This window comes from Ostrea edulis, chromosome 3 (assembly GCF_947568905.1).
Source record: "Ostrea edulis chromosome 3, xbOstEdul1.1, whole genome shotgun sequence".
NCBI lineage: Eukaryota > Metazoa > Mollusca > Bivalvia > Ostreida > Ostreidae > Ostrea > Ostrea edulis.
The window spans coordinates 9,360,922-9,385,553 of NC_079166.1; the positions used below are offsets into that span (position 1 = coordinate 9,360,922).

Sequence of the window (24,632 nt, forward strand, 5' to 3'; positions counted from 1 at the left end):
AAGCCCAGAAAAAGCTGATATTTACACGACAGCTCCTGACATATTGCAGATTTACGTTTGTCAAAATCATGGTCCCATGGGTATAGATGGGGCCACAATGGAGATCAAAGTTTTGCATACAAATATATAGGGAAAAATCTTTAAAAATCTTCTGAAAAAGCACTGGACCAGAAAAGTTTACATTCACATGAAAGCTTCCTGACCTTAGTCCAGATTCAATTTTGAAAAATATCATGGCCCCCGGAGTAGGTTGGGGTCACAATAAGGATGAAAGTTTTACATGCGATATATAGGATATTCTCTAAATATGAGCCAAGGTGACTCAGGTGAGCGATGTGATCCATGGGCCTCTTGTTTGGGAATTATATTTTTAATTTCTACGTTGAAGGAAAATTAAGAAACTGAAAAGAAAAACTGAGGTCGCAATACTTGTTATTAAGCCAGTGTTCTAAACATGACCATTTTGCACGTAAAAGTTATTCAATCAAACTTGATTTGTCTGTTGGTATCGACACAATATAAGCAACAGAAATTAATCATCTCATAAAATATATACATAATCATGTTCTCTAACAATACAGATAAAAAGAAGTTTAATGCAAGTAATGGAAAATTAGTAATGACCTTTTTGCACTTCATATTACAAAAAATAATCATGATATCAAATTTGAGAGTTTAAAAAGACATACATGTATTAGTAGTAGTGTCAATTTCTACACTTTCACATGATTTTCAAGGAAAAAAAAATGGGGGTTGGAGACCAATATTTAAATTATTGGCAAAAAATATTGAATTTTTATTCAAAATTTCTAGTAAATTAATTAAAACTTTTTTAACAATCGGTGTTCTATTTCGAAAAATATATCAACCAAACTAATAAATTACAACATTTGATCTGGTTCCAATTCTCAACTATTTGTATCATAAATTATAAAACTGAAATATCCTAGAGGGGTATAAAAATAGAAGATATATTAGATGAATCGGAAACTGTAATATCACGCAGATTTAGAACTTTTACCAGAATTCTACCACAAAATATAGTCCCTGCAAAACCCTTTCCAAATTTGAATTGACACAATTGTTTTTCAACTGGATAGGATTCAGTAATAAATGTGTAATATGTTTGCACCAATGAGATCAGTATTGAACCAGTAAATACTTAGTTGTAACGTCATGCGCAGTTGTACTCAATAGCTCAGGAGATAACTTCCTTAAAAGATTTATTTGTACCAACAAAATCTGAAAAATCAATTACTTTCTAAAATATACTAGCGGAAAAAAGAAACTGTACATTATTTAATACATGTATATGAAAAAGTAGTAAGAAATAACAATGGATTTTTAAAAAAAATTTGTAATACTATTAACAAATGTATTCGTTAGAACATTTCATAATCCATTAATGTTAACGTCAATTTCAGCACACTCGAAAGATACTGGTATTCGAACTTGAATTAACAAAGTTAATAACGCGTATGATCACTATTTGCATTCAAGCATGCTTGACAATGGCGTCTCATTGATGCCACTAAAGTGTTCAGAAATGCTTGAGGGATGTTGTTCCAGATGTTGGTTAAAACCTGGCCTAAATCAGCCAATGTCACTCGCTGATTTGGTAAACGGCGTAGACGTCGTTCCATTTCATCCCAGACGTGCTCGATCGGTGATAAATAGGGGGAAACAGTTGGCGCAGGCAAGACATCGACATTCTGTTGAACAAAAAAGTCTCTGACTACACGTGCAACATGTGGCCTTGCGTTGTCTTGCTGCAGAGTAATGTGATTTTGCTGTTTCTGTATGAAAGGTATCACAATGCGCTGAATAATTTCTTCTCGATAGCGTACGTCAGGGATATTTCCATTGACAATTTGTAGAGGGGTCATTCCACGTGCTGTTATTCCACCCCACACCATAACGCTACCTCCACCGAATTGTCGACGTTGCACAACACAATGGTTCTGGTACCGCTCCCCAACGCGACGATACACTCAATGGCCGTCATTGCTATCCAAATGAAATCTGGATTCATCAGTGAACAGAATATTGGCCCAGTCCTGTATTCTGAATCGCAGATGTCGTCTAGCGATACGATGACGTTGAAGCAGTATTGGGCGCACCGCTGGACGTATTGGTCTGATGTTGTGCTCGCCCAGACGATTACGCACAGTTCTTGGACTGATTGGTCGAAGTCCAGGAATGCTACGAGCAGTCAAACTTGCTGTCTGGAAACGATTCCTCAGGTGCACAAGTCTAATGTGGTTGTCCTGTCGACGCGACGTCACACGAGAACGCCAGAACGTGGTCGATCCCGAGTGTTACCAGATTGTTGGAAACGTCTCCATAATGACCGGATGGTGTTCCAATGAACCCCAAAGTGTCTTGCTACGATATTTTGTGCCATTCCAGCTTGACGCATCCCAACAGCACGATTACGTTGGTTTTCGCTGAGTCGTGGCATGACAGAAGGGTATAGTTTGTCAAAACTAAAGTGCTTTCCTTAGCGAATAGTGTCCAAACAAACCTTTTACACTTCTTACTCCAAACACTATTGGCCAGTAAAACTCGTGCGTACGAACACTTCAGTAAACAACAAGTTTTCACTAACCATGAAAAAGTCCGTGCATCTGAGTCGGGTACTATCCGATGTTGTTCAAAAACATCACCTTTATCGATTGTTTAGATTTTATCAATATAAACAATAAATATAGAAAAATTATACTAAATTTATAATTGCACATTTTTTTCCCCGCTAGTATACATGTATTTACATTTCTACGTTTTTGAATTTTGTTTTTAGAGCATATCAAACTATGGCCTATTCAAATGCAGGGGGAAGTTATTTAGAATCAAGTCTTGCGGAAAATTTCATTGATGAACCATGCGAATCTAAAGATTGTGGACGTAAAGTAAGCTCTCTCTCTCTCTCTCTCTCTCTCTCTCTCTCTCTCTCTCTCTCTCATTAAAATCGATTTCGATGTAAAACCACTAGAGCTACCTTTGAAATGGAAGATTGGTGGCCCAAATATTTTTTTTCTAAATGAATTATTAGTATGTTTTAAAACACAAGACTTGCGTATGATTATATAGTAATGTCTCTATCAGATAACTTGCACAATTTGTGTTAACTTATATGCTTCGAAAAGGATTTATCGCAGAGTTTTTCCAAAAATGAATAGTACCATGTTGATTTAATCACCAATTAGACAAAACTTCGTGTGGAGAAGTGCTGTCACATTGTATGCGAAGTCTGTCTATCAGCTGTCCGTGGATTTAATAAAAGTGGAAAAGAAGTTTATTTTTGTCCAGTATGCTTTATCACTTCTCGAGCACAGTCAACTTGGATTTTACCAGGAACACTGCACAAAATGTGTGTCTGTAAGGTATGTTATCTGTTTGTTTACCACCCAACATATTTGCTTCAATGCATGGTGTTCTGTAATCAGATATGTTAAATTAATCAATGTTTTTTTTTTTTATTTCTTTGCAGAAATTGTGCACACTATGCTTTCTTCAAGAGGTTAGATATATCTTTTGTTGTTGTTATTCTCTCTCTCTCTCTCTCTCTCTCTCTTTCTCTCTCTCTCTCTCTCTCTCTCTCTCTCTCTCTCTCTCTCTCTCTCTCTCTCTCTCTCTCTCTCGTAGACATTCAAATATTTTTATTGATTATATCTATTCGATAATCGCATACATCTATTCAAGCCAACTGTATCACTGTTGTTGTTGTTTTTTGTCCAATATATTGCGCGAAGTCCCATATAAGATTAGCATCACGCTTTGGATTGTCGATGGATGTTTATCACATGAAAGTAATCAGATTAAGTCTCTATGAATCGAAACGTTTATCATTTTTGTAGAAACCTCAAAAGTGATAAATAGAATAAAATTAATATCCCTTTGTCTGCTGCCTCCGGTCTTTATATTATCATTGGGTCTGTCTACGATTGACAATGTATATGTTGAATTAATCTTATTATCATTTATTATCCATATATATTGTAACTCACGATGCGTTGATAGAATTACAACAACAGCGTAAATCCTTGTTAAAAGTTTGTGTTTATATTTTCATCCATGTAAATCCATTAACTTGCACAGTTAATTGTACAATAAATAGTATAAATTGAAATGCCCTGTAACAAACAGAAAGCCGCATATCAAAATGACATGAAAATGTACATCACGTCAAATACATATATACATTTTATACATGTTATATATACATATATTGTATCATTTGAAACTTAGCATAAAGTTATATCAAATGATATTCAAGCACTTTAATCACAATTTTATAAAAGTGATCCACCGAACTTATTTATATTTAATAGGTGAGAAAAATAAGATTAAAAACAAATTGTTTATATTATTGCTTTAGTTGACTTTTATATTGCTTAAACAGTCTAAATAGTATAACTTACCAAAGTTATGGACTTTAGGCTTGATATTTATCAAATGTAAAGCTGTAAACTATAATTCAAAGCTTCTTTGGTGCAACTGCAATAAAAGTTAAACATGCACTTTGTTAGATATTAGCAATACAATTAAGAGCGCCAACTGCGATGCTATTGTTTCCATAAAAACAAAGAAAAACCAAACATACCCTAATGGCGAAATAGCTCCAACTATAACTAAAACTCAAACGTCTGAACAATTCAAACCCACTGGACAATATGAAAAAATCCAACCCTGGTCTAAAGTCACATGACTATAAGAGGCGCCAAACCCTCACCAAACTTTTGGCGGGAAACTACTAATTACATCAAATTAGAAATTAAATAAAATCAAAGCTGCTTGCCATTGTTTTGGCATAAGTTTCTAGTAGAACTTTATTATACAATCTTATCAATTGCAAATTCAATTCTTTTTGATCATAAAACTTAAAAGTTATTTAAAAAATGTTCACACGGCTACATTCTCCCCCTCTCCATGAAATGATGTCCCATTATTATTATTTCTACGTATTGATTATGGAAACAATATTTTTCTCTCTATCGTGATTTATTGTTTTTGTTCCGGATGTTGTATATATTGTATGCATCGGGCTGTATGCAAATTCTTGTGGTTTGTTGAGAACATACATTATTTCCACAAAGATTTCTGGTGAGGTTATCCGTGAACAATAAAGTCAAAAGTCAAAAATACCGCCAAGTCAGAATTTTTGCTGCATATTTTACACATGAACTGCAATTTCCCCCACCCCCAATTTTCAAGCCCCAAATAAGGGGAGGGAGGTGAGATATTAAATGCCAATGCAAAGTGTATTCGACAAAATCAATAAAACATTGGAAAATACATGTAACCCGTAATACAGTTCACTCTACTTCACTGGATTGTTTATACATGTAAATAACATTAAACCTACCGCTATCAAATTGTCGTTCTGCATAACTACATCCGCGTTACCGATCTCCCTGTCGAACGGTCACACCTGCCGTGAGCCTTTTATCTTGATCAGGTAAACGGAGTTATCCGTAGTCAAAATCAGTGTGCCAAGTACTGCCTATATATATATATATATATATATATATATATATATATATATAATTATTATAATCCTCTTTAAAATCACCTTTGAAATTGTTCTGATAAAGATGCCGACACGCTTTGATAATCAATACATCGTTTGAATTACACACCCCTGCACATACAATGTAGTACATCTATCATATCGATACTATGTGTAGGGGGTGTAATTCAAACGATGTATTGATTATCAAAGGCGTGTTGGCATCTTTATCAGAATGACTTCAAGGGTGATTTTAAGGAGGCTATGTATTTTTAAATATTTTAGCTCACCTGAGCCCAAGTGAGCTTTTCTGATCAAAATGTGTCCGTTGTCGTCGTCGTCGTTGTAAACTTTTCACATTTTCATCTTCTTCTCCAGAACCACCGAGTCAATTTCAACTAAATTTGGCACAAAGCATCCCCCAGGGATAGGTTGGGGTCACAATAGGGGATCAAAGTTTTACATGGGAAAATTAGATAAAATCTTTAAAACTCTTCTTCTCAAGAACCACTGAGCCAGAAAAGCTGACATTTACATGAAGGCTTCATGACATAGTGCAGATTCACGTTTGTTCAAATCACCCCCTCCCCCAGGTTAGGTTGAGGACACAATAGGGGATCAAAGTCTTACATACAAATATATAGGGAAAATCACTAAAAATCTTCTTCTTAAGAACCAATTGGCCAAAAGAGTTGACATTTACATGAAAGCTTCCTGACATAGTGCAGATTCAAGTTTGTTCAATCATGTCCCCCTGGGTAGGTTGAGGCCACAATAAGGGATCAAAGTTTTACATAGAAATAAATAGGGAAAATCTTTCAAAACCTTCTTCTCAAGAACCACTGAGTCAATTTCAACTAAATTTGGCACAAAGCATCCCCCAGGGATAGGTTGGGGTCACAATAGGGGATCAAAGTTTTACATGGGAAAATTAGATAAAATCTTTAAAACTCTTCTTCTCAAGAACCACTGAGCCAGAAAAGCTGACATTCACATGAAGGCTTCATGACATAGTGCAGATTCACGTTTGTTCAAATCACCCCCTCCCCCAGGTTAGGTTGAGGCCACAATAGGGGATCAAAGTTTTAAATACAAATATATAGGGAAAATCACTAAAAATCTTCTTCTTAAGAACCAATTGGCCAAAAGAGTTGACATTTACATGAAAGCTTCTTGACATAGTGCAGATTCAAGTTTGTTCAATCATATCCCCCTGGGTAGGTTGAGGCCACAATAAGGGATCAAAGTTTTACATAGAAATAAATAGGGAAAATCTTTCAAAACCTTCTTCTCAAGAACCACTGAGCCAGAAGAGCTGACATTTACACGAAAGCTTCATAACATAGTGCAGATTCAAGTTTGTTCAAATCATGGCCTCTGGAGTAGGTTGGGGCCAAAATAGGGGATCAATGTTTTACATACAAATATGTGGGGGCAATCTTTCAAAATCTTCTTCTCAAGAACCACTGAGCCAGAAGAGCTGAGATTTACATGAAAGCTTCCTGACACAATGTAGATGCAGGTTTGTACAAACCATGGCCCCCGGGGGTAGGTTGGAGTCACAATAGGGAATCGAAGTTTTGTATGGGAAAATTAGATAAAATCTTTAAAATCTTCTTCTCAAGAACCACTGGGCCAGAAAAGCTGACGTTTACATGAAAGCTTCCTGACATAGTACAAATTCAAGTTTGTTCAAATCATGGCCTCCAGGTTAGGTGGGTACCACAATAGGGGATCAAAGTTTTACATACAAATATATGCGATGTAATTACCCGTGAAAAGACCACGTAAACTGTGGATCCATCATTTGTGTAATGACAAGTTGAGGTTCGATTGGGACATTTGCATGAAGAAACATGCACCGTTTACATGGTCTGTGACTCACCGGAACCGACGGTGTGACATCATAAATTAAACTTTCATGGCCGCTCTCTTCACGGCGGGAAGTTTGAAATATATAATATATTAATATTGATGTAATCGTCAAGCAAAGAATTTTGTTGTTAAAGACTGTCATTTGATTAGGATATCAGTAATTAATTATACTTCATTCATCAAAGCAACAATGTGTTTAGGGCTGCCTTTCCCTTTAAGCGCAGGATTCATTTGCTGTCCGTGTAAGAATATTAAACAGAAAAGTTGTGAATTGTTGGAAATCATCCGCGTAGAGATGCCGGTGACAGCAAGGATCGCTTGGCAACCCAAATCAAACATTAAATCAAAAGATCAAAACTAAACTGAAGGTGAAGTTTTTATTTTTTTTGGCAACTTTTGACACTGAGGGAATCTATAGCTATCCCCTAAACATGGGACCATTTGTCCATCCCTTCCTTTTCCCTTTGAAATAGTTCTCATAACCTCAAATAAACAAAGTAGTCCAAGTAATGACATGAACAAACAATCAACACATTGGTTTAAAGCAACACACCAGTAATGTTCCTGTAAATTCTAAATTGAGTATTATGGATATGGGATTATCCATTCTTAATACAAAGGGTATTGAGAGGTATAACTTCTTAATTCCAGGCAATTCATAGACATGAATGTGGACACATCCTATGTATTAGATGTCTGCGCCAACTGGCAGACAAAACAGGACAATTACACTGTGAAGTTTGGTCTTGTCAAAAGGAAGTTAGTCGAAGGGCCATTGATGATCGCTTGAAGACAGTCAACAGCATTTTGGTTTGTAACCCATAACACACTATTTATATTGATTATTTTGAATTTTAGGGTAATGCAGTCCACTAATATACATTATATAATTATATATATTTTTTGACATGCGATAAAAATCAAGTGTTGATGAATTGTGTGGAATTTGGCGGTCTTTGACAACTTATCAACAAATTCATAGATACAACAAGTCGTCGATATGACAACTCATGGCCCCTGTTTCTACTTCATTCAATACAAGTGATGTCGATGAGTTGTATTCACCCAAGACTTGTCTTTCTATGACTTATCGTGTCTGTTAGTTTCACTTTTGATTAGTTGACTTTGGGTGAGTTGTACCCTTCGGTGAGTTGTTCGATGAGTTGTCCGATACCGCGATTTTTGGATATGTACATGTACATTCACATGTTCAATTACTGACTTTAATTTCATAGATATACATGTACATGAATAGAATAGAATAGTTATGCATTGCAACCCATGACAACACTTGCATGCTGAAGGAATCATCACAACATTCACCGTATCGATCATTATCACCGTTAACTACATTTACTTTTGCTCATATGCAGAGGGAAGGTACTTTTTATATTTAAGACATGAACTTAATTTTTACTAATATTATAAGATATAACACAACTTGAACCAGTTTACACTTTATAAACCGCCAAACGGTTTACAAAATGACGTAAACTGCACCCAAGTTATGTTATATCGTCCTATAAAGACTGGCATTGGTGTGTGTTACGCACGTTGGCTTCATTCCTTATAATTTAATGCAAAAAAAAAATCGAAGGCAAGTCTTGATTTTTAGTCAAAGTACTAAAAGTGCTGAAAAGTTCTAGACTTGTTTGTAATGATGCTTATAGATATACAATGTATATATTACTTAATCACGTCCTTTTTTAAATCAGATATGGCGACATTTTAAAGTTCCTAAGAGATATGCTAACATATGCACATCGCCTGGTTGCATAGATATGGTAAGACTCTTTGTATATTATTCTTCGTATTCAGTGTCATGCTTGAGATAATTTAAACACGAACTCACGCGGATGCAGTTATACTCAAATCGCCGTTGGTTTAACAAGAACATGAAAATAATCAAAACGAAGTCAAGGTCAAGCAACTGAACTCAAGAAACAGTGTTTTTCCGTAACTGTAAACAACACGCTAACGGTACTACACACAAAACAAAAGTAAACAGCACGCTAACGGCACTACACTCAACACTACATAGTTTCACTCTACTCAGTAAACAACACATTAACCGTACTACACTCAACACTCCATGGTTTAATGTCACTGTAAACAACACGCTAACCATACTACACATACCACTCTTTGATTTAATGTCACTGTAGACAACACACTGACGGTACTACACACAGCATACTATGGTTTAACGTAACTGAAAACAACACGCTATCGATACTACACTCAACACTCCATGATTTAATGTAACTGTAAACAACACGATAACGATACTACACTCAACACTACATGGTTTAATGTAACTATAAACAACACGATAACGATACTACACTCAACACTACATGGTTTAATGTAACTATAAACAACACGATAACGATACTACACTCAACACTACATGGTTTAATGTAACTATAAACAACACGATAACGATACTACACTCAACACTACATGGTTTAATGTAACTATAAACAACACGATAACGATACTACACTCAACACTACATGGTTTAATGTAACTATAAACAACACGATAACGATACTACACTCAACACTACATGGTTTAATGTAACTATAAACAACACGATAACGATACTACACTCAACACTACATGGTTTAACGCCACAAAAACTCAGAGTCATTGTACTTTCATAGTTTGTAAGGCAAAGAATATGCGGGTTTCTGATATACATTTAAATCACCTGGTTTTGGTTGATAAAAAAATAAGCAAGTAAGTCATCATTCAAGGAGAATGGAAATGCAAAAACTGGTCATCATATCACTGTATTTTGTTGTTTGTACCTTCTACCGTAATACGTTGACAGCGCGGTGTTACCGTTAGGGCGATCTCAGCTACAAACAATGTATAGATGAGCGGACTCCAATATCATTTAATTTTACATGCTTACACGCCTTTTCATTGGTTGAATTATCATATGAATATCGTATACCCCGAAAAGTAAAATAATAAATGGCCGGAACTACTTTCCATTGGAATGTTTGGGATTCCCCTGAAAGGTCTATTTATAGATCTATTTATAAATTTGGAATCCTGTTAAGAACTTAACAACTCTTATTTCGCCTTTTTGCAGATGTTAACCACAATATAGTCAGCATGTTTTTTCTTTCAATGAAGTTTATTACTGTATAAGTTGTACTGTGCATTGTGGTAAATAACTGAAATACACAAAATGAAAAATTGTTCACAATATGTTCGATTTGTGATACAAAGACACTCCAATTTAGACAATAACATGAATGTTACATCGACAAAGATATAATTAAAATAAATAATCAAAATATTCTACATATAATCCCCGAATTACTTTTATACAAGGCATCTTAGGTATGATAAACTTGGGTGCAAAATCTGGTAAACAATGTATAGGAAAGTTAACTTTACCGACATGAAACAAATATTTAGCCTTGGGCATAGTAAACCACTTGCACCAATATATATATATATATATATATATATATATTAATTAATTGATTTTCGCATGTATCGTTTAGATCCTAGGGGTAAACGTAAGGTTGGGTGTTATAATTGTTTGTTTGTGCTTTATATTAAATATTCTATACAATTGCATCGAGAGATCCACTCTCATTATAAAATATCTTAAACACTGAATGACACAGCGACTGTGTGGGATTGCATCAGTGTGTATAAGTAGCGCTTTAGGAGCATAACAAAGCTTCCTTTTAGGGAAGTCGTTGTGGCCGAGTGGACTTGCGCACTGGTTTGACGATCTTGCTAGGCGGTGGGTGCCGTACGTCGCTGGTTCGACCCCGGGCTGGGGCGAAAATTTTCAGTACCTAGTTGTGATTATTTAGTGCTTTATATATTAATTAATTGATTTTCACATGTATCGTTTAGATCCTAGGGGTAAACGTAAGGTTGGGTGTTATAATTGTTTGTTTGTGCTTTATATTGAATATTCTATACAATTGCATCGAGAGATCCACTCTCTTTATAAAATATCTTAAACACTGAATGACACAGCGACTGTGTGGGATTGCATCAGTGTGTATAAGTAGCGCTTTAGGAGCATAACAAAGCTTTCTTTTAGGGAAGTCGTTGTGGCCGAGTGGACTTACGCACTGGTTTGACGATCTTGCTAGGCGGTGGGTGCCGTACGTCGCTGGTTCGACCCCGGGCTGGGGCGAAAATTTTCAGTACCTAGTTGTGATTATTTAGTGCTTTATATATATATATATACACACATATATATATATATATATATATATATATTGCTAAAAGACTTCATTCCTTACAATATCATGAAAAAATGTTTGCTGAGGAAAAAATGCAACACATAGTGCAGGGAGGCATCAATCCATAATTTGTTAAATGTGTGCTTGGAGCAAGCAAATCTCGTGCGCAGGAACTACGAATTATAAATTACTGAACCAATAACGTTCAAACGGAGACGGATCGCCTCGATTACTAACATGGTCTAAGAGAGAATACTCAAATTCCTATGTGAATATATAACAATTCTATCGATCCGAATAAATTCATTCAACAAAAACATTAACATATTAAAAATAAATGATAAATAAACAATTAATTATACAAAATAAAATAAATATGACTTCCATGAAACCAAGCAAAAGAATTAGCAGGGTGGTCTCGACACATCTGATGCTCCACAGGATAAGCGAATGCACTCAACCTGGGATGACAATTGCCCAGTTCGCACCCTACGACAACTTTTTCATGTCACAGACCCGAATGCCACATCATTATTCAATCACTGCTCCAAAGCTGCAATGGCGTCTCCACAATCATAGAAAGTGTGGTTCACAGCAAAGCCTGTCAAAGCGTACCAGTTTTCGAAATTCATGTTTGACATATTTAGAAATTCTGGATGCTCTGAAAAGTACACCGCACACTGTTTCAGAGCGACTGCAATTCAAACCCTTAACGACAATGGTTTTGAACTCCGACATATTATTTTCATGAGTGGGCACCGGAACGAGGCGTCCGTACGCAGTTATAACAGGGATTGCAGTGACCATAAAAAATAATGCCTTACAAATTCACTAGCAAAACTTGCAAGACCCTCTGCAACACTCAATCGTCCCCCTGGAAACCGTAGAAACCCTCAAGAGAACCCTACTTGCCTGGTATCTGATCGCATGACACATCATGCACATGTCCCACGCTTACTGTTCGTACCGACATCGAACATTGAGGTGAATGCCAGTTCCAAGTTCCAGCAATTTTCTATCCACAGGATTCATCTCTAACTCGTCCTTTCAAAGCTGCACCTTTCAGTTCACAGGGAACCTGTTTGTGAGTCAAAAGTAAACAGTTCGTGGAAGCCGCCATTTCCGATTTTCAGTTGAAGTTTTCATACATTACTACGCCAATTTCGAAGCGTCATATAATGTAGTTGAAGAATTAATCTTTAATTGAACTCAAATCATATCATGTTTTATCATTCAAACTCAATGATTTACATATTTAAATGATAAGGAATGAATGTATTATCTTTTCGGTGGATGGAGGGATTCCACGAAAAAAAAAGACGGAAAACTTTGCATCATGTGCTACGCGCAGTCCACCGAAAAGATAATATATTCATTCCTTAATTCAAATGCATTTTTGTAGTCTTGCTTTGTTTCGGGGAATGTGATTTTTCTTGGGTGAATACATCTTCATATCTCCTTCACTATCATGCAATAAATGTATATCATTATATCTCAGTATGGGAATTCTATGTAAAGCGTAATCTGATTGGTTTAGACAGTCACGCGCCAGGAATGACAGAACTTCATATCTCCCTCTCAAACGTCATATCTCCCTATCTTATTTACCCTTTGGGAAGCCTCATGCATTTTCCATAGATTTAACGTCAAGGTAAACGAAGTGTATTGTGACGTCACAATAGGGCTGAGTTATTCTACTTTCCTAGTTCGTAAGGCATATAATATGCGGGTCTCTGATGCACAATTACATCGCCTGGTTTTGTTTGATACAAAAACAAGCAAGTAAATCAGCATTCACGGAGAATGGAAATACAAAAACTGGTTATCATATCACTGTTTCGTTGTTTGTACCTTCGAATACGTTGACGGCGTGGTGTTACCTTAAGGGCAATATATGCTTTGTTTCAGTATAATAAACAATTTATTGCATGAATGTTCGGGAAATATAAATATCTCCCTCACTATCATGCAATAAATGTATAATGTCACTGTAATCAACACGCTAACGGTACTGTACACAACACTCTATACATTTAGTACATGATAGTGAGGGAAATATGAATATGTATTCACCCAAGAAAAATAATATTCCCCGAAACAAAGCAAGACTACAAAAATGTCCGTTCATCTATACATAGTATGTAGCTGAGATCGCCCTTAAGGTAACACCGAGCCGTCCACGTATTAGAAGGTACAAACAACGAAATAGAGATATGATAACCAGTTTTTGTATTTTTATTCTCCCTAACTGCTGATTTACTTGCTTGTTTTTGGAAAATGCATGAGGCTTCCCAAGGGGGAATTTGACAGGGAGATATGATGTTTGAGAGGGAGATATGAAGTTTTGTCATTCCTGGCACATGACTGTCTAAACCAATCAGATTACGCTTCACATAGAATTCTCATATTGAGGTATAATAATATGGTTTTTCTCAACTATAAACAACATGTAGTCATGCTAACGCAACTACACACAACATACATTCGTTTAACATAACTCTAAACAACACGCAGGTAAGCGCACTAAAATCGGCACGCATAGTCACGCTAACGCAGCTACACACAGAAACATTCGTTTTTAAAAACGTAATTAAAATCCTTAAAACAGCGCCGTCAAATATATCATGTCGTTGGTTTAGCAATAGCATAGAACAAAAATGCTGTCATGCTAATGGAACTACGTACAACACGATGTGTTGCTATTAAAACAAAACACGTCGGACACAACGTGATCGAGCATGTGGTAGCTTATGTAATTAAACGACGTCTTTAACCCGACACAACACGTTTTTGACGAGGCCCATAGTCATATAACAAACCGACACAGCCATGCGTTCTCAACATACTATTCAGCTGACACAAAGTGCAAAGAATACATGCCATATTCGTGAATTCACAAATCACGTTGTTGGATCATCCCGCTGCGAGACTCTGCTATGGGAGCTAGCTGTCGCCCGTTAAAGCGTCATTGTGCCATCACAGAATTGTTTAATTGATAAATAAAGTTCTGTGAGGATGACACAGCATTTAATTAATGGAATATTTTATGTAATGCACAACTTGGAGTTGCGTACAATTTACACGCCACATCGTTGCTCAAATCCCCAAAATACCTCATCACAAATACATGTACTAAATTCTTGGTAGCCATGCAATACGCAATCACTACTGCGCAAACATAAGCTAAATGATTAAAAGTGATTTATGTAGATACATGTTACTATATCACGGACGCCTTTTGAGGCCAGTACATAGAAATAACTTTCTTTTATTGTGTTTAAACGCAGAAGATTGCGTTTAAACGCAAAAATTATTGCGATTTGGCTGGAATTTTAAATAGATTTTGATTGGTTCATCTCTACTTCTCCTATGATAATGAAACAAAATTACCATTATTACACATCACCATACAATATTTCATATATTAACTCACATATCATTCAGCATCTTATAATTAAATTTTATGAAATAGAAATTTTAAAAAATCATGAGCATACTGTTAAAACATAGGACATCATGGAAATAAACATGGAAATAAATAGGGAAAATCTTCTACTCATGAACCAGTGGGCTAGAAAAGTACAAATTTACATGAAGGCTTTCTGAGATAGTGCAGATTCAAGTTTGTTATTATCATCCCCCCCCCCCCTCGGATGTAGGTTAAGGCCACAATATAGTAATCAAAGTTTTATATGCGGATATAGAGGGAAAATCTTTACATATGGACCAAGACGACTCAGGTGAGCGATGTGGCCCATAGGCCTCTTGTTTATATGGTTGTTTAGCTACATGCATACATGTATGTCGATAATTGTAGTCCCCGATGTAATACCTTAAAAACTATACAGGGCAGAAATAGTAAATCTGCAAGGTCAACATAAACAGTACATGTATGTGACTATTAAGTGTCAAACTTTCATGGTAATGTCAAGTTCCAACTCGTCGTAATTCAACTAAACCACGGTCAAGGACATGTTTCCCAATAAATGTCTTTTTTCTTGAATATCCTTTCGACTTGTTTTAAGTAATTGCTTATAAGAGGATGTATGTTATCTCTAAGAGAAAATAAACGCGAAGTCTTTCAATACCCTTCATATTTAACCATTTGTCTGCACTTATTCAAATGATATACATGTATATTGTAGCCAATCTTCACTTTGAAGTCCTGTGACCATTCGGTTTGCTATAAATGCGCAGTTGGAGGCCTTGAAAGAAAATCCTTTGACGAAGAGTATCTCAAGTGTCCATCAAAGACTTGTGAGACAACTCTTCCCGCCACTACTTTGGAGAACTACTTGTTCACCTTAAAGGGTCTATCATTCATGGTATAGTTTATTGATTACATTTGTAATGTTCAGTAACAAAATAAGCCAGCAAAATACAGAGTTGATTGGAACAGAATGATGCAGAAATATGTATGTTCATGTGCCAATATTTGTAATGTTTTGTCTTTGGTATCGTTACACATTTTATTAATAGAAATTTATTCATCAACACAATGCTGTTCCAAATGAGTGGAAGTGTATGGACCTCACTTTACTGTACATTTCCGCTAATGCTTCCATCACAACATCTGCATTAATTACATGGTCTATACAATTGATTTCCATCAACTTTGAATAATCCTACCCAAAGTTTTGTTCATATTTGGACATCAAATGTATTGCACATTCTTGTAGGAAGAGGTTTAAGATCTACTTCTTTTGTGAAGAAGGGCCCTTCGACGTAGGAACATTTAATTCATGTGGGATGCACATCTAAAAAAAACAACAGAATTACTTTGCAAAAAAAAAAAAGTTTTTACGATAAAAAAAAAAACCACCGCACACCACAATTGTGATCCCACTCTGTCTCAAACGGTCAAGTTTTAGACAAACCCGAATCTTCGTTATACAGATACGGATAGTGTATTGCCAAATAATGGACCCCTAGCGGCATAGACATGCTTTCATGAAAGTTGTGGCTCTTTTGGAGGTTCGTTTGCCGTAATAAAAACATATTGCCTTTTGATCAAGGAGTAAACTAGTTGCAATAATGTAGCCCTATTCGAATTTTTGTTCATTCTGACGTTTTCGGGATAGTGCAACAATTTCATAGGATCTCCGTAATGATGCAAAAATAATTTTATGAATAAACGATAGTAAGCTCCGTGTTTTAGTTACAAATGTTGTTTACACCAAAAGGAGTACCAACTTTGTGCTCGGGCATGTCTAATAAAGGTGTTTTTCATTAAATATCATGTACAGCATGCGAAATTCTTCGTCTGCTCCGTCATGCTTGTTATCGCGAGATCTTGTAGGTGGATCTACTGAACAACTTAAATATTGATAATCAGCGCGAACATGTAGTTACTCGAGCCATCTCGACAAAGAAAGGAAAATGATATGGTTGCAGAAAGAATTTACACTCTGCTGTTCGGTTTTTAACTTGATATTAAATTCAAACCTTTTCAATACCGACGAAATATAGCTTTCTCCTCCGTACTTGTCCATTGATGTAAATACTACCTTGTATGGCATGCAAATAACTTGACAATCGGAAGTTGAAACTTCAGTACATCAAACATGGCGCACAAATATGAATCGAAAATTTTTAATGTATCTAAATTGTTTAAAACGGTAGAATAGAACCTCACAAATCGTAAGTTGCAGGTTGTAAATTTATATATTGACTAAGAAACACAGAATTTCATTTTATGTACGTAAAGAAAGTCAGTAAAATGTTTAAAATTTGCAACATTACGGAGATTCTAAGGAGTTGTAGCCCCCCCCCCCCCCCCCCCCCCCGAAAAAAACATCGGAGATGGCTACATTATTGCAGCTAAGTCTAAAGGTAACACGTATGTAAAAGGAAAAAGTCAAACTCGGCAAAAGAAAAAACACAATATCAGGGACAATGTCAAAACATAGAAGTTCGGAGCGCGAATCACATCTCCTCGATTGCAGTCCTCCTTTGCCTCTGAAAGTGATATTGAATGCACATGGATCCAAATCCAAATTTTCAGTCCCTGTCTGCGCACAATACTCCTTGAGTCTTCGGATATAAGAATGTCCTACCATACACACGTTTATTGCGTTCATTGTATACTGTGCATATGTACCCCGACCGGTACCAGCTCAAAATGATAGTCAAACGCATTCACTACAAACCACAATAATGCGTTGCACAGCACTTACAATGATTATGACGCCGATTTACCAGAAATCGTTTAAGATCAATTTGTTTTATTCAATTACTGTGCCAAATTTTTTGATGCTATCAATAGCTTCGATGAAGCGAGAATGACCCAAGGCTGACTGGTCAGTTACCGACAGCATCAAAACACGTGACAATGATAATAAATTTTGATTGGCTGTTATCAGCCAAGGGGGTAAGAATTTCGGAATTGCGTAACAAGTCTGCCGCAACTGCAGAACTGGGCAAAATTACATAATATGGCACCTGACACCTGCAAGGCCTGGGAGAATACCAGTAACATTATTTGTCACATTTACTTACAGTGATTTTCTTTTGTTGTTCAGGAATTGTATCTGGTTATCATCAACAGGTGTTTTTTTTATCGCATATGTGATCAAACGAGTTCCTCCCACCTTGTTATCGCATGGGCGGTACTAACATCAGAATTACACAATAGAAACAAGACAGGGATAATTCAGTTTTCGTGAAGTTACTTTTGCTGTTTCACGGGTAAAGCGTGCGCCGATCGATGTTTGGGGCGTTGAAACAGACGAGAAGTGTTATGTAACAAGTACATGTATACACATACCCATGACCGTTTTTGCAGTCAGTAATGTTAAATAGCTAGATCTCTCTCTCTCTCATTTTATAAAGAGTTTGCTAATGGAAGTCTAATCCTTTTCCTACTTTATACAGCCACCAATATGTGATAGATACTGCCAGGGATAATCAGTTTTCGATTAGTTAGTTTTGCTGTTTTACGGGTAAGCGTGCGCCGATCGATGATGGGCGTTGAAGCAGACAGGAATTGTTATGTAACAGATATACACATACCTGTGACCGTTTTTCCCCCCAGTCAGTATTGTTAAATAGTTCTCTCTCTTTCTCTCATTTTATAAGGAGTTTGCTAATGCAAGTATTTAATCCTTTTCCTACTTTAATATTTGTGTTATACATGTTTTCTTAAAGCTGTATGACCCGATGTTCATGTATTATTTTTGTACATAATTACTTTAAAGCAGATTAATTACTTTATAAAGTTATTAACTTTTCCTTAATTACATGCTTGAAAACATCTGTATGTAAAAGAAAACAGTGAGAATATTGTTTAGAACGTAAATATAGCAGGTACATGTATAAATCATCCCATAATACACGTCTATCAATAGACCCACGCGCGTCAGGGGAATCCCAACATGATGTATTAACTCATAAGCAACTGTCTAGTTTTAAGGCTGAAAGAGCGTAAAACAACGAATTACTAAGAGGTATTTGATATTTTTATTTCTATTAAACTTATGGCACGGTACTGTTGAAACAAAATACACAGATAAGACCAACGATGATCTGAAAGTTTGAACTGGTCACGTGACTGTCACTTGAAATGGCAGGGTGACGCGGTTATTTGTAAACATCGATTTAAAATCAAATAATTTGGGTTAAAACAGATGAAATAATGTAGGATATGTCATACAGCCTTATAACTACATACGTGCGATGATTTAATAGCATTTTTACGAGATGGAAAAAAATATTGTAATTCGGACCATACAGCTTTAAAACATCTATAGATTAAACTCCTGAAAAAAATATTTATGAAGCCACCAATATGTGATTGATACTGACAGGGATAATCAATTTTCGTTAAGTTAGTTTTGCTGTTTTACGGGTAAAGCGTATTAAATCTTATATACACATGCATCGTCCGACGATGGTGTATGGCAATCTACCATTGTATTGAATGTATGGTTCAATAAATGTAAAATGAGAAGCTTTTGAAATATGTGACAAGTCGGTTATCTTCTAGCATCCTCGTAAAATTCACATTATCAAAGAGATGGACGGTCCTTCTCTCACTCGTGCGCTCCGCGCACTCGTGACAGAAGGACCGCCCATCTATTTGATAATGTGAATATTACTCGGATGCTAGAAGATAACCATTACATATAAAGAAAAATCAAAGCAACAGAGTTACAAACAATTCAAAAAGTATATTAACTTACTAACATTTACATACAAAAAACAGCATTCAACACATAAATGCAATTATTTACATAATTGTTGTTTTGTATTCTATATTTTCCATTTGTATTGCATAAATTTTCATTTGTATTGTACAATTTCCATTTGCATTGTATGATTTTTCATTTGTATTCTATATTTTCCATTTATAATGTATAATTTTTCATTTGTATTGTATCCCAGGGATTGTTTATTTTGATTTGTTAAGAAGGATTTCATTAGTTAACGTTGGTTTGAGAATTGTTCCCAAATGTACCACAAATGTCTACGTGCTTAGCGCACAGGGCCGTAGCAATGACGGTTCTTTATCGTGCCAATACCTGCACCGACACGGAATATCTGTTTTTAAGGTCATGTCGAAAAGACACGTGATTCTCATTTTGAAATGCCGAGTGTTTGGCAAAGAAGCAATTATTGCCTTTGTCTATGTCTTAGGTTTGATGCGGCAATGGCAGGAGCGGTTCCCGAACTCATGACCTCCCGCCCACATCACTGAGCTACCGCGACCAGGTCCATGTAGGGCTAGTTATTTTTAAAAATACGTAGCTAGCTCTAGCAATGGGGAATCCCCTCCCCCCAGCACGATCAATTTTTTAATATAACTGTCCAGAAAAACATGCACATTTTATTTAGTCAGAATTCAGTAGATTCGAGGGAATTCGGCCCTTGGGTCTCCACCAATTGTTAACATTGAGTTTGGTTTGTTACAACTATTAAATGGATTAATCTTAAGTTATCGTATATCGAATTTGGAAATGCGCGAGATGTTGATGAGGTCAAGTTCAGGAGCCACGTTTCGCAGGAATGTACCGTATTTGCTAAATGGAATGGATCTAACCCCCCTTCCCCCCCATTAATTTATCGCTTTTATGCGCCTAATGTGATCAGCATATTCAAACTAGTCTCGTGTTTCTAGATAATTCTGAACGAGAGGATGCAGTAAACTGCTGGATGTCTGGGGACTGTCTTAAAATTCCAAGTGAGTCCAGGGCAAAGCCTTGGTGGTGAGGAGGGGGGTGGGGGTGCAGGGGGAGGACGAGATTCCCTGAAACAACTGCGTTCGGACAAAATAAAACGTACATTCATGCTTTTTTTTTTCGACATTTCTATACAAAATATCATATGTGTGAAGGGAGGGGGTCGCCCGGCGCAAGATTCCTCATTGCTAGATAGATGCATGTTCAACTAGTCCTTAATATGGAACCGATCGCGGTAGTTCAGTGATATACCCTTTGGTTCGTAACCGTGAAGTCGCATGTTCGAGTTCAACTCGTGTCATTGCTGCATCAAACCTTAAACGTAAATATAGCTAATGTAAAACTTATACGGTAGCAATTTTGATGCACCAGATGCGCATTTCGACAAATAATGTCTCTTCAGTGATGCTCAACCGAAATATTTGAAATCCGAAATAACAATGAAGTTTTAGAGCTATATTATAGGGAAAAAACAGTATGCCAGAAAAGTGGAGTCAAATTCGTCTAAGGATAAGAGCTATGCGTGAGGGAGATAATCCTTAATTTTGAAATGAATTTCTAAATTTTATAACAGCAATTAAATATGCATCCGTATTTTCAAGCTAGTAACCAAGTACTTAATACTTCGCCAAACGCATGGCTATTTAAAATTGAGAATCACCGATAATGTGACCTTAAAAGCAGACACCCCTTGTTGCAACAGGAGTTGGCACGTTAAAGAAACCCCACTGCTACGCTACTGTGCGCTGAGCATAGTAAGTCTCAGTCTATTTGTGGTACGTCATCGGCCTACAGCTGGTGACAGCTAAATATAAGTGGGACCTAAACTAATGAAATCCTTCGTAACAAATCAAAATAAACAATCCCTCGGATACAATACAAATGAAAAATTGTGCAATGCAAATGGAAATTATACAATGCAAACGAAAAATATATATAATACAAATGGAAAATATAGAATACAAATGGAAAAGATCAAATATTGCAACGTTTGGTATGCCATACGTCCTTTTCCGTAACCGGTTTATGACGTCACAGTGAGTATTACAATTGAAAAGTAACGCCATACTTGATATTGCGCGAAAAACATTTGAAAAGGGTAAGAGTCTAAATCTCATAAATGTGGTGTACAATCGTAACTACTCGGCTATTTCCGTAACCGCAAATGAATTACATACCGGTTACGGAAAAGGACGAGCGCGTGATCCGATTGCCGATTGATGTGGTGTATATTGCAAGTTTGATAAAGCACTTCCGGTCCGAACTACTTTTAACACCGTCCCCGCTTGGATGATATATTTTCTGTGTTGATGCATATCGATGCATGAAATAAAGCGTATAATTTGTTATTCTGTATTTATTTAGAATTTCTCTTATAGCAAAATTAAAATGATATTGCCCCTACTGACATAATGCAAGTTAACGGTCATAAAAATGTCAACTCGATCAATAACTAGGCTACTCAAAAATATTACGATTAGAAAACACAGAATTATCTTCAACACGGAGTCAACCGCCTACTGGACAGGCCTAATCGAAAGTACCTCGACATGCTGCGGCACCAAGCATTCACAAGCACAGTCTCTACTAGATTTCTAACTTAATAAAGTGCCTCAGGATTTCCTCTCGCCCTCAGATTCAAAGAAACAACGTGAATAAAATCCAAATACACAAACACTTCTTCTTTTCATTGTGAACTGTTGAACATTCTAATAACGCTGTATTCAAATATTAGGCCTATTTTCAATGGTCGTTGTTACGCATTTTTATTTAAAAAAGACGGCGACATCGAACTTTTTACCAGAAGGTCAAAAAATGTCAAAATAAATATGTGCAATACATACAAACAATCTATCGCAGTTGTCATTTACTTGTTGTTTTACACAAATAAACGAGTGTACGATAAAATAAATGCAATCAAACTTCAAATTCAAGAATAGTAAACAATACCGATAATATATTTGCTAAACGCATGTGTAAGTATTGTTTTGTATTAACAACCTCTTTTGAAAAAATACAAACAGAGATATCGTAATAAGTGTGGATCCTTTATGGCAAAGGAGAGGGATTGTTAAAAATCACAATGAGTTTGAAATGAAAAAATCGCTATAAAAGGTGATTTTACGTTCATTTTTGATTCAAGGGGACTAGGAATTTATACTTCGTTATATCCGTAAATTCGCTATATCCGTGTTCGGTTTAGAATGTCTTTTGAATTTTGTCTCTTTTTATCTCTTTTAAAAGCCACTATGGGCATATCTCTAAAAAACACTTTTGAGGCGGTCAGGATTTTCAAGAATTTCTGACGGTTTTTTAAAATCTTATGAATATTGGAAAGTCCTTTAGGATAGTCTACCACAAAAGGAACACGGTTACCCTGCTTCGCCTTCCTTCTGTAGTTTAGGAAATTTAATCGGTGCAGTTAATCTACTTTCTTAAGTTCTTTTTCTGCATCATTAACTAAATAACCGCGTTTTCGTAAATTGTTCTTTATATCCTTTCGTTGAATTGTGTGTATTTACAATAACTATTAAATTATTGATTCGTAAATCAATTACTGTGAAAGTGGTTATTTACGCTGGGAATTAAGTATGCGTTTTTCCACGTCCAACAGTACGCATGGGGGGAAATACACAGTGACTGAATTAGTGTAAATTTCCCCCACACGTAAATAACACTTTTACAGCAACGGGAAATCATGGGTCTCTTCTTTCAGTGACTCCTTTATCCGGCTGTGATCCTAATAAGTAAACATTGTCCACAATCTGGGGAAATTGCATTTAACAAACACATTTGTTTCGTATACAGACAGCAGTCTTTCTCGAGATTACGTCATGTAAATGCTGTAGATGTGGAGAAGACAATTTATGCAATGATAAAGATATACACGTAAGTTCATTTTCATACATTTTCAGTAGATATGGATATGCGTTTGAGTGATCCTACAAATTTGAATATCAAGGTAGCACTATTCGCATGTGACAAGTTTGCCGTACAACCTATCATTGGGTCAAATGCTGTCGGACGTGCTTCTTAAAAATGTGAAATAATCTACTGTAATTCACTTATGCTCAAACCGGTATTTCTGTGTGTTTTTGTTTTGTTCATTTGCTATTTTGTTTTCTATTTCTACTACCGTAAATCTGGTTATTTTTGCTGTCGATTAATTTTTAGAGTTTTTGTGAGTCAATTGAATTCGCTAAAATATTTTTCTCAAAAATAATGTTTTACACGTTTTTTAGTAGGTTTGTACATAAATTCGCAAAAATAAGAAACACAAAAATAAATATATAGGCTTTTTACTCAAATTCGCAAATATAAATCGACGCAAAACTATCCAGATTTACGGTATTTTTCTTCTCTTGTTTCATGGTTATTTTCATTAGTATACATAGCTTTGTATCTCTTTTTTAATACATTTTATCTTATTCACAAATCATAACTACATATGTGCATGTGTTTGATTCATTATGAAGGCTTAAATAGGCCATGTCTGTTGCCCAATCCCATTCACTTATTAGTGAATAATAAATACCGAGTGTTAGGCCGTTCTTGGCACACTGATTTTGACTACGGATAACTCCGTTTACCTAATCAAGATATAGGGCTCTCGGCTGGTGTGACCGGCCGACTGAGGATGCTTGCTCCACCTCTGGTATATCCAGTGGTTCGTGTTTGCTCAACTCTTTATTTTGTATTGCTTAGAGAAGTTATGAGATTGGTCACTGTTCGTAAATCTTCACCTCAATGGTTAAAAGTGGGAAAACAGCATGAATTTCCACTCAATATAGTTTAATTTGATCAATAACCAAAGAAAATGTGTATGTTGCCACCTTGTTAAGGATG

The 24,632-nt window shown here is 36.0% G+C and overlaps 1 protein-coding gene across 3 annotated transcripts in view; it reads left to right on the forward strand.

Annotated features, from left to right (window-relative positions):
- Window positions 1–24,632, forward strand: part of LOC125674716 (uncharacterized) — a 133,208-nt gene that overhangs the window by 4,850 nt on the left and 103,726 nt on the right. For all 3 annotated transcript variants that reach the window (XM_056159904.1, XM_056159905.1, XM_056159903.1), the window contains exons 3-9: window positions 2,801–2,909; window positions 3,207–3,383; window positions 3,491–3,520; window positions 8,036–8,194; window positions 9,100–9,168; window positions 15,756–15,935; window positions 23,595–23,675. In XM_056159904.1, coding sequence (XP_056015879.1) covers window positions 2,814–2,909; window positions 3,207–3,383; window positions 3,491–3,520; window positions 8,036–8,194; window positions 9,100–9,168; window positions 15,756–15,935; window positions 23,595–23,675 — 792 coding nt within the window. In that variant the 5' untranslated portion in view covers window positions 2,801–2,813. The remainder of the gene's footprint in view (window positions 1–2,800; window positions 2,910–3,206; window positions 3,384–3,490; window positions 3,521–8,035; window positions 8,195–9,099; window positions 9,169–15,755; window positions 15,936–23,594; window positions 23,676–24,632) is intronic.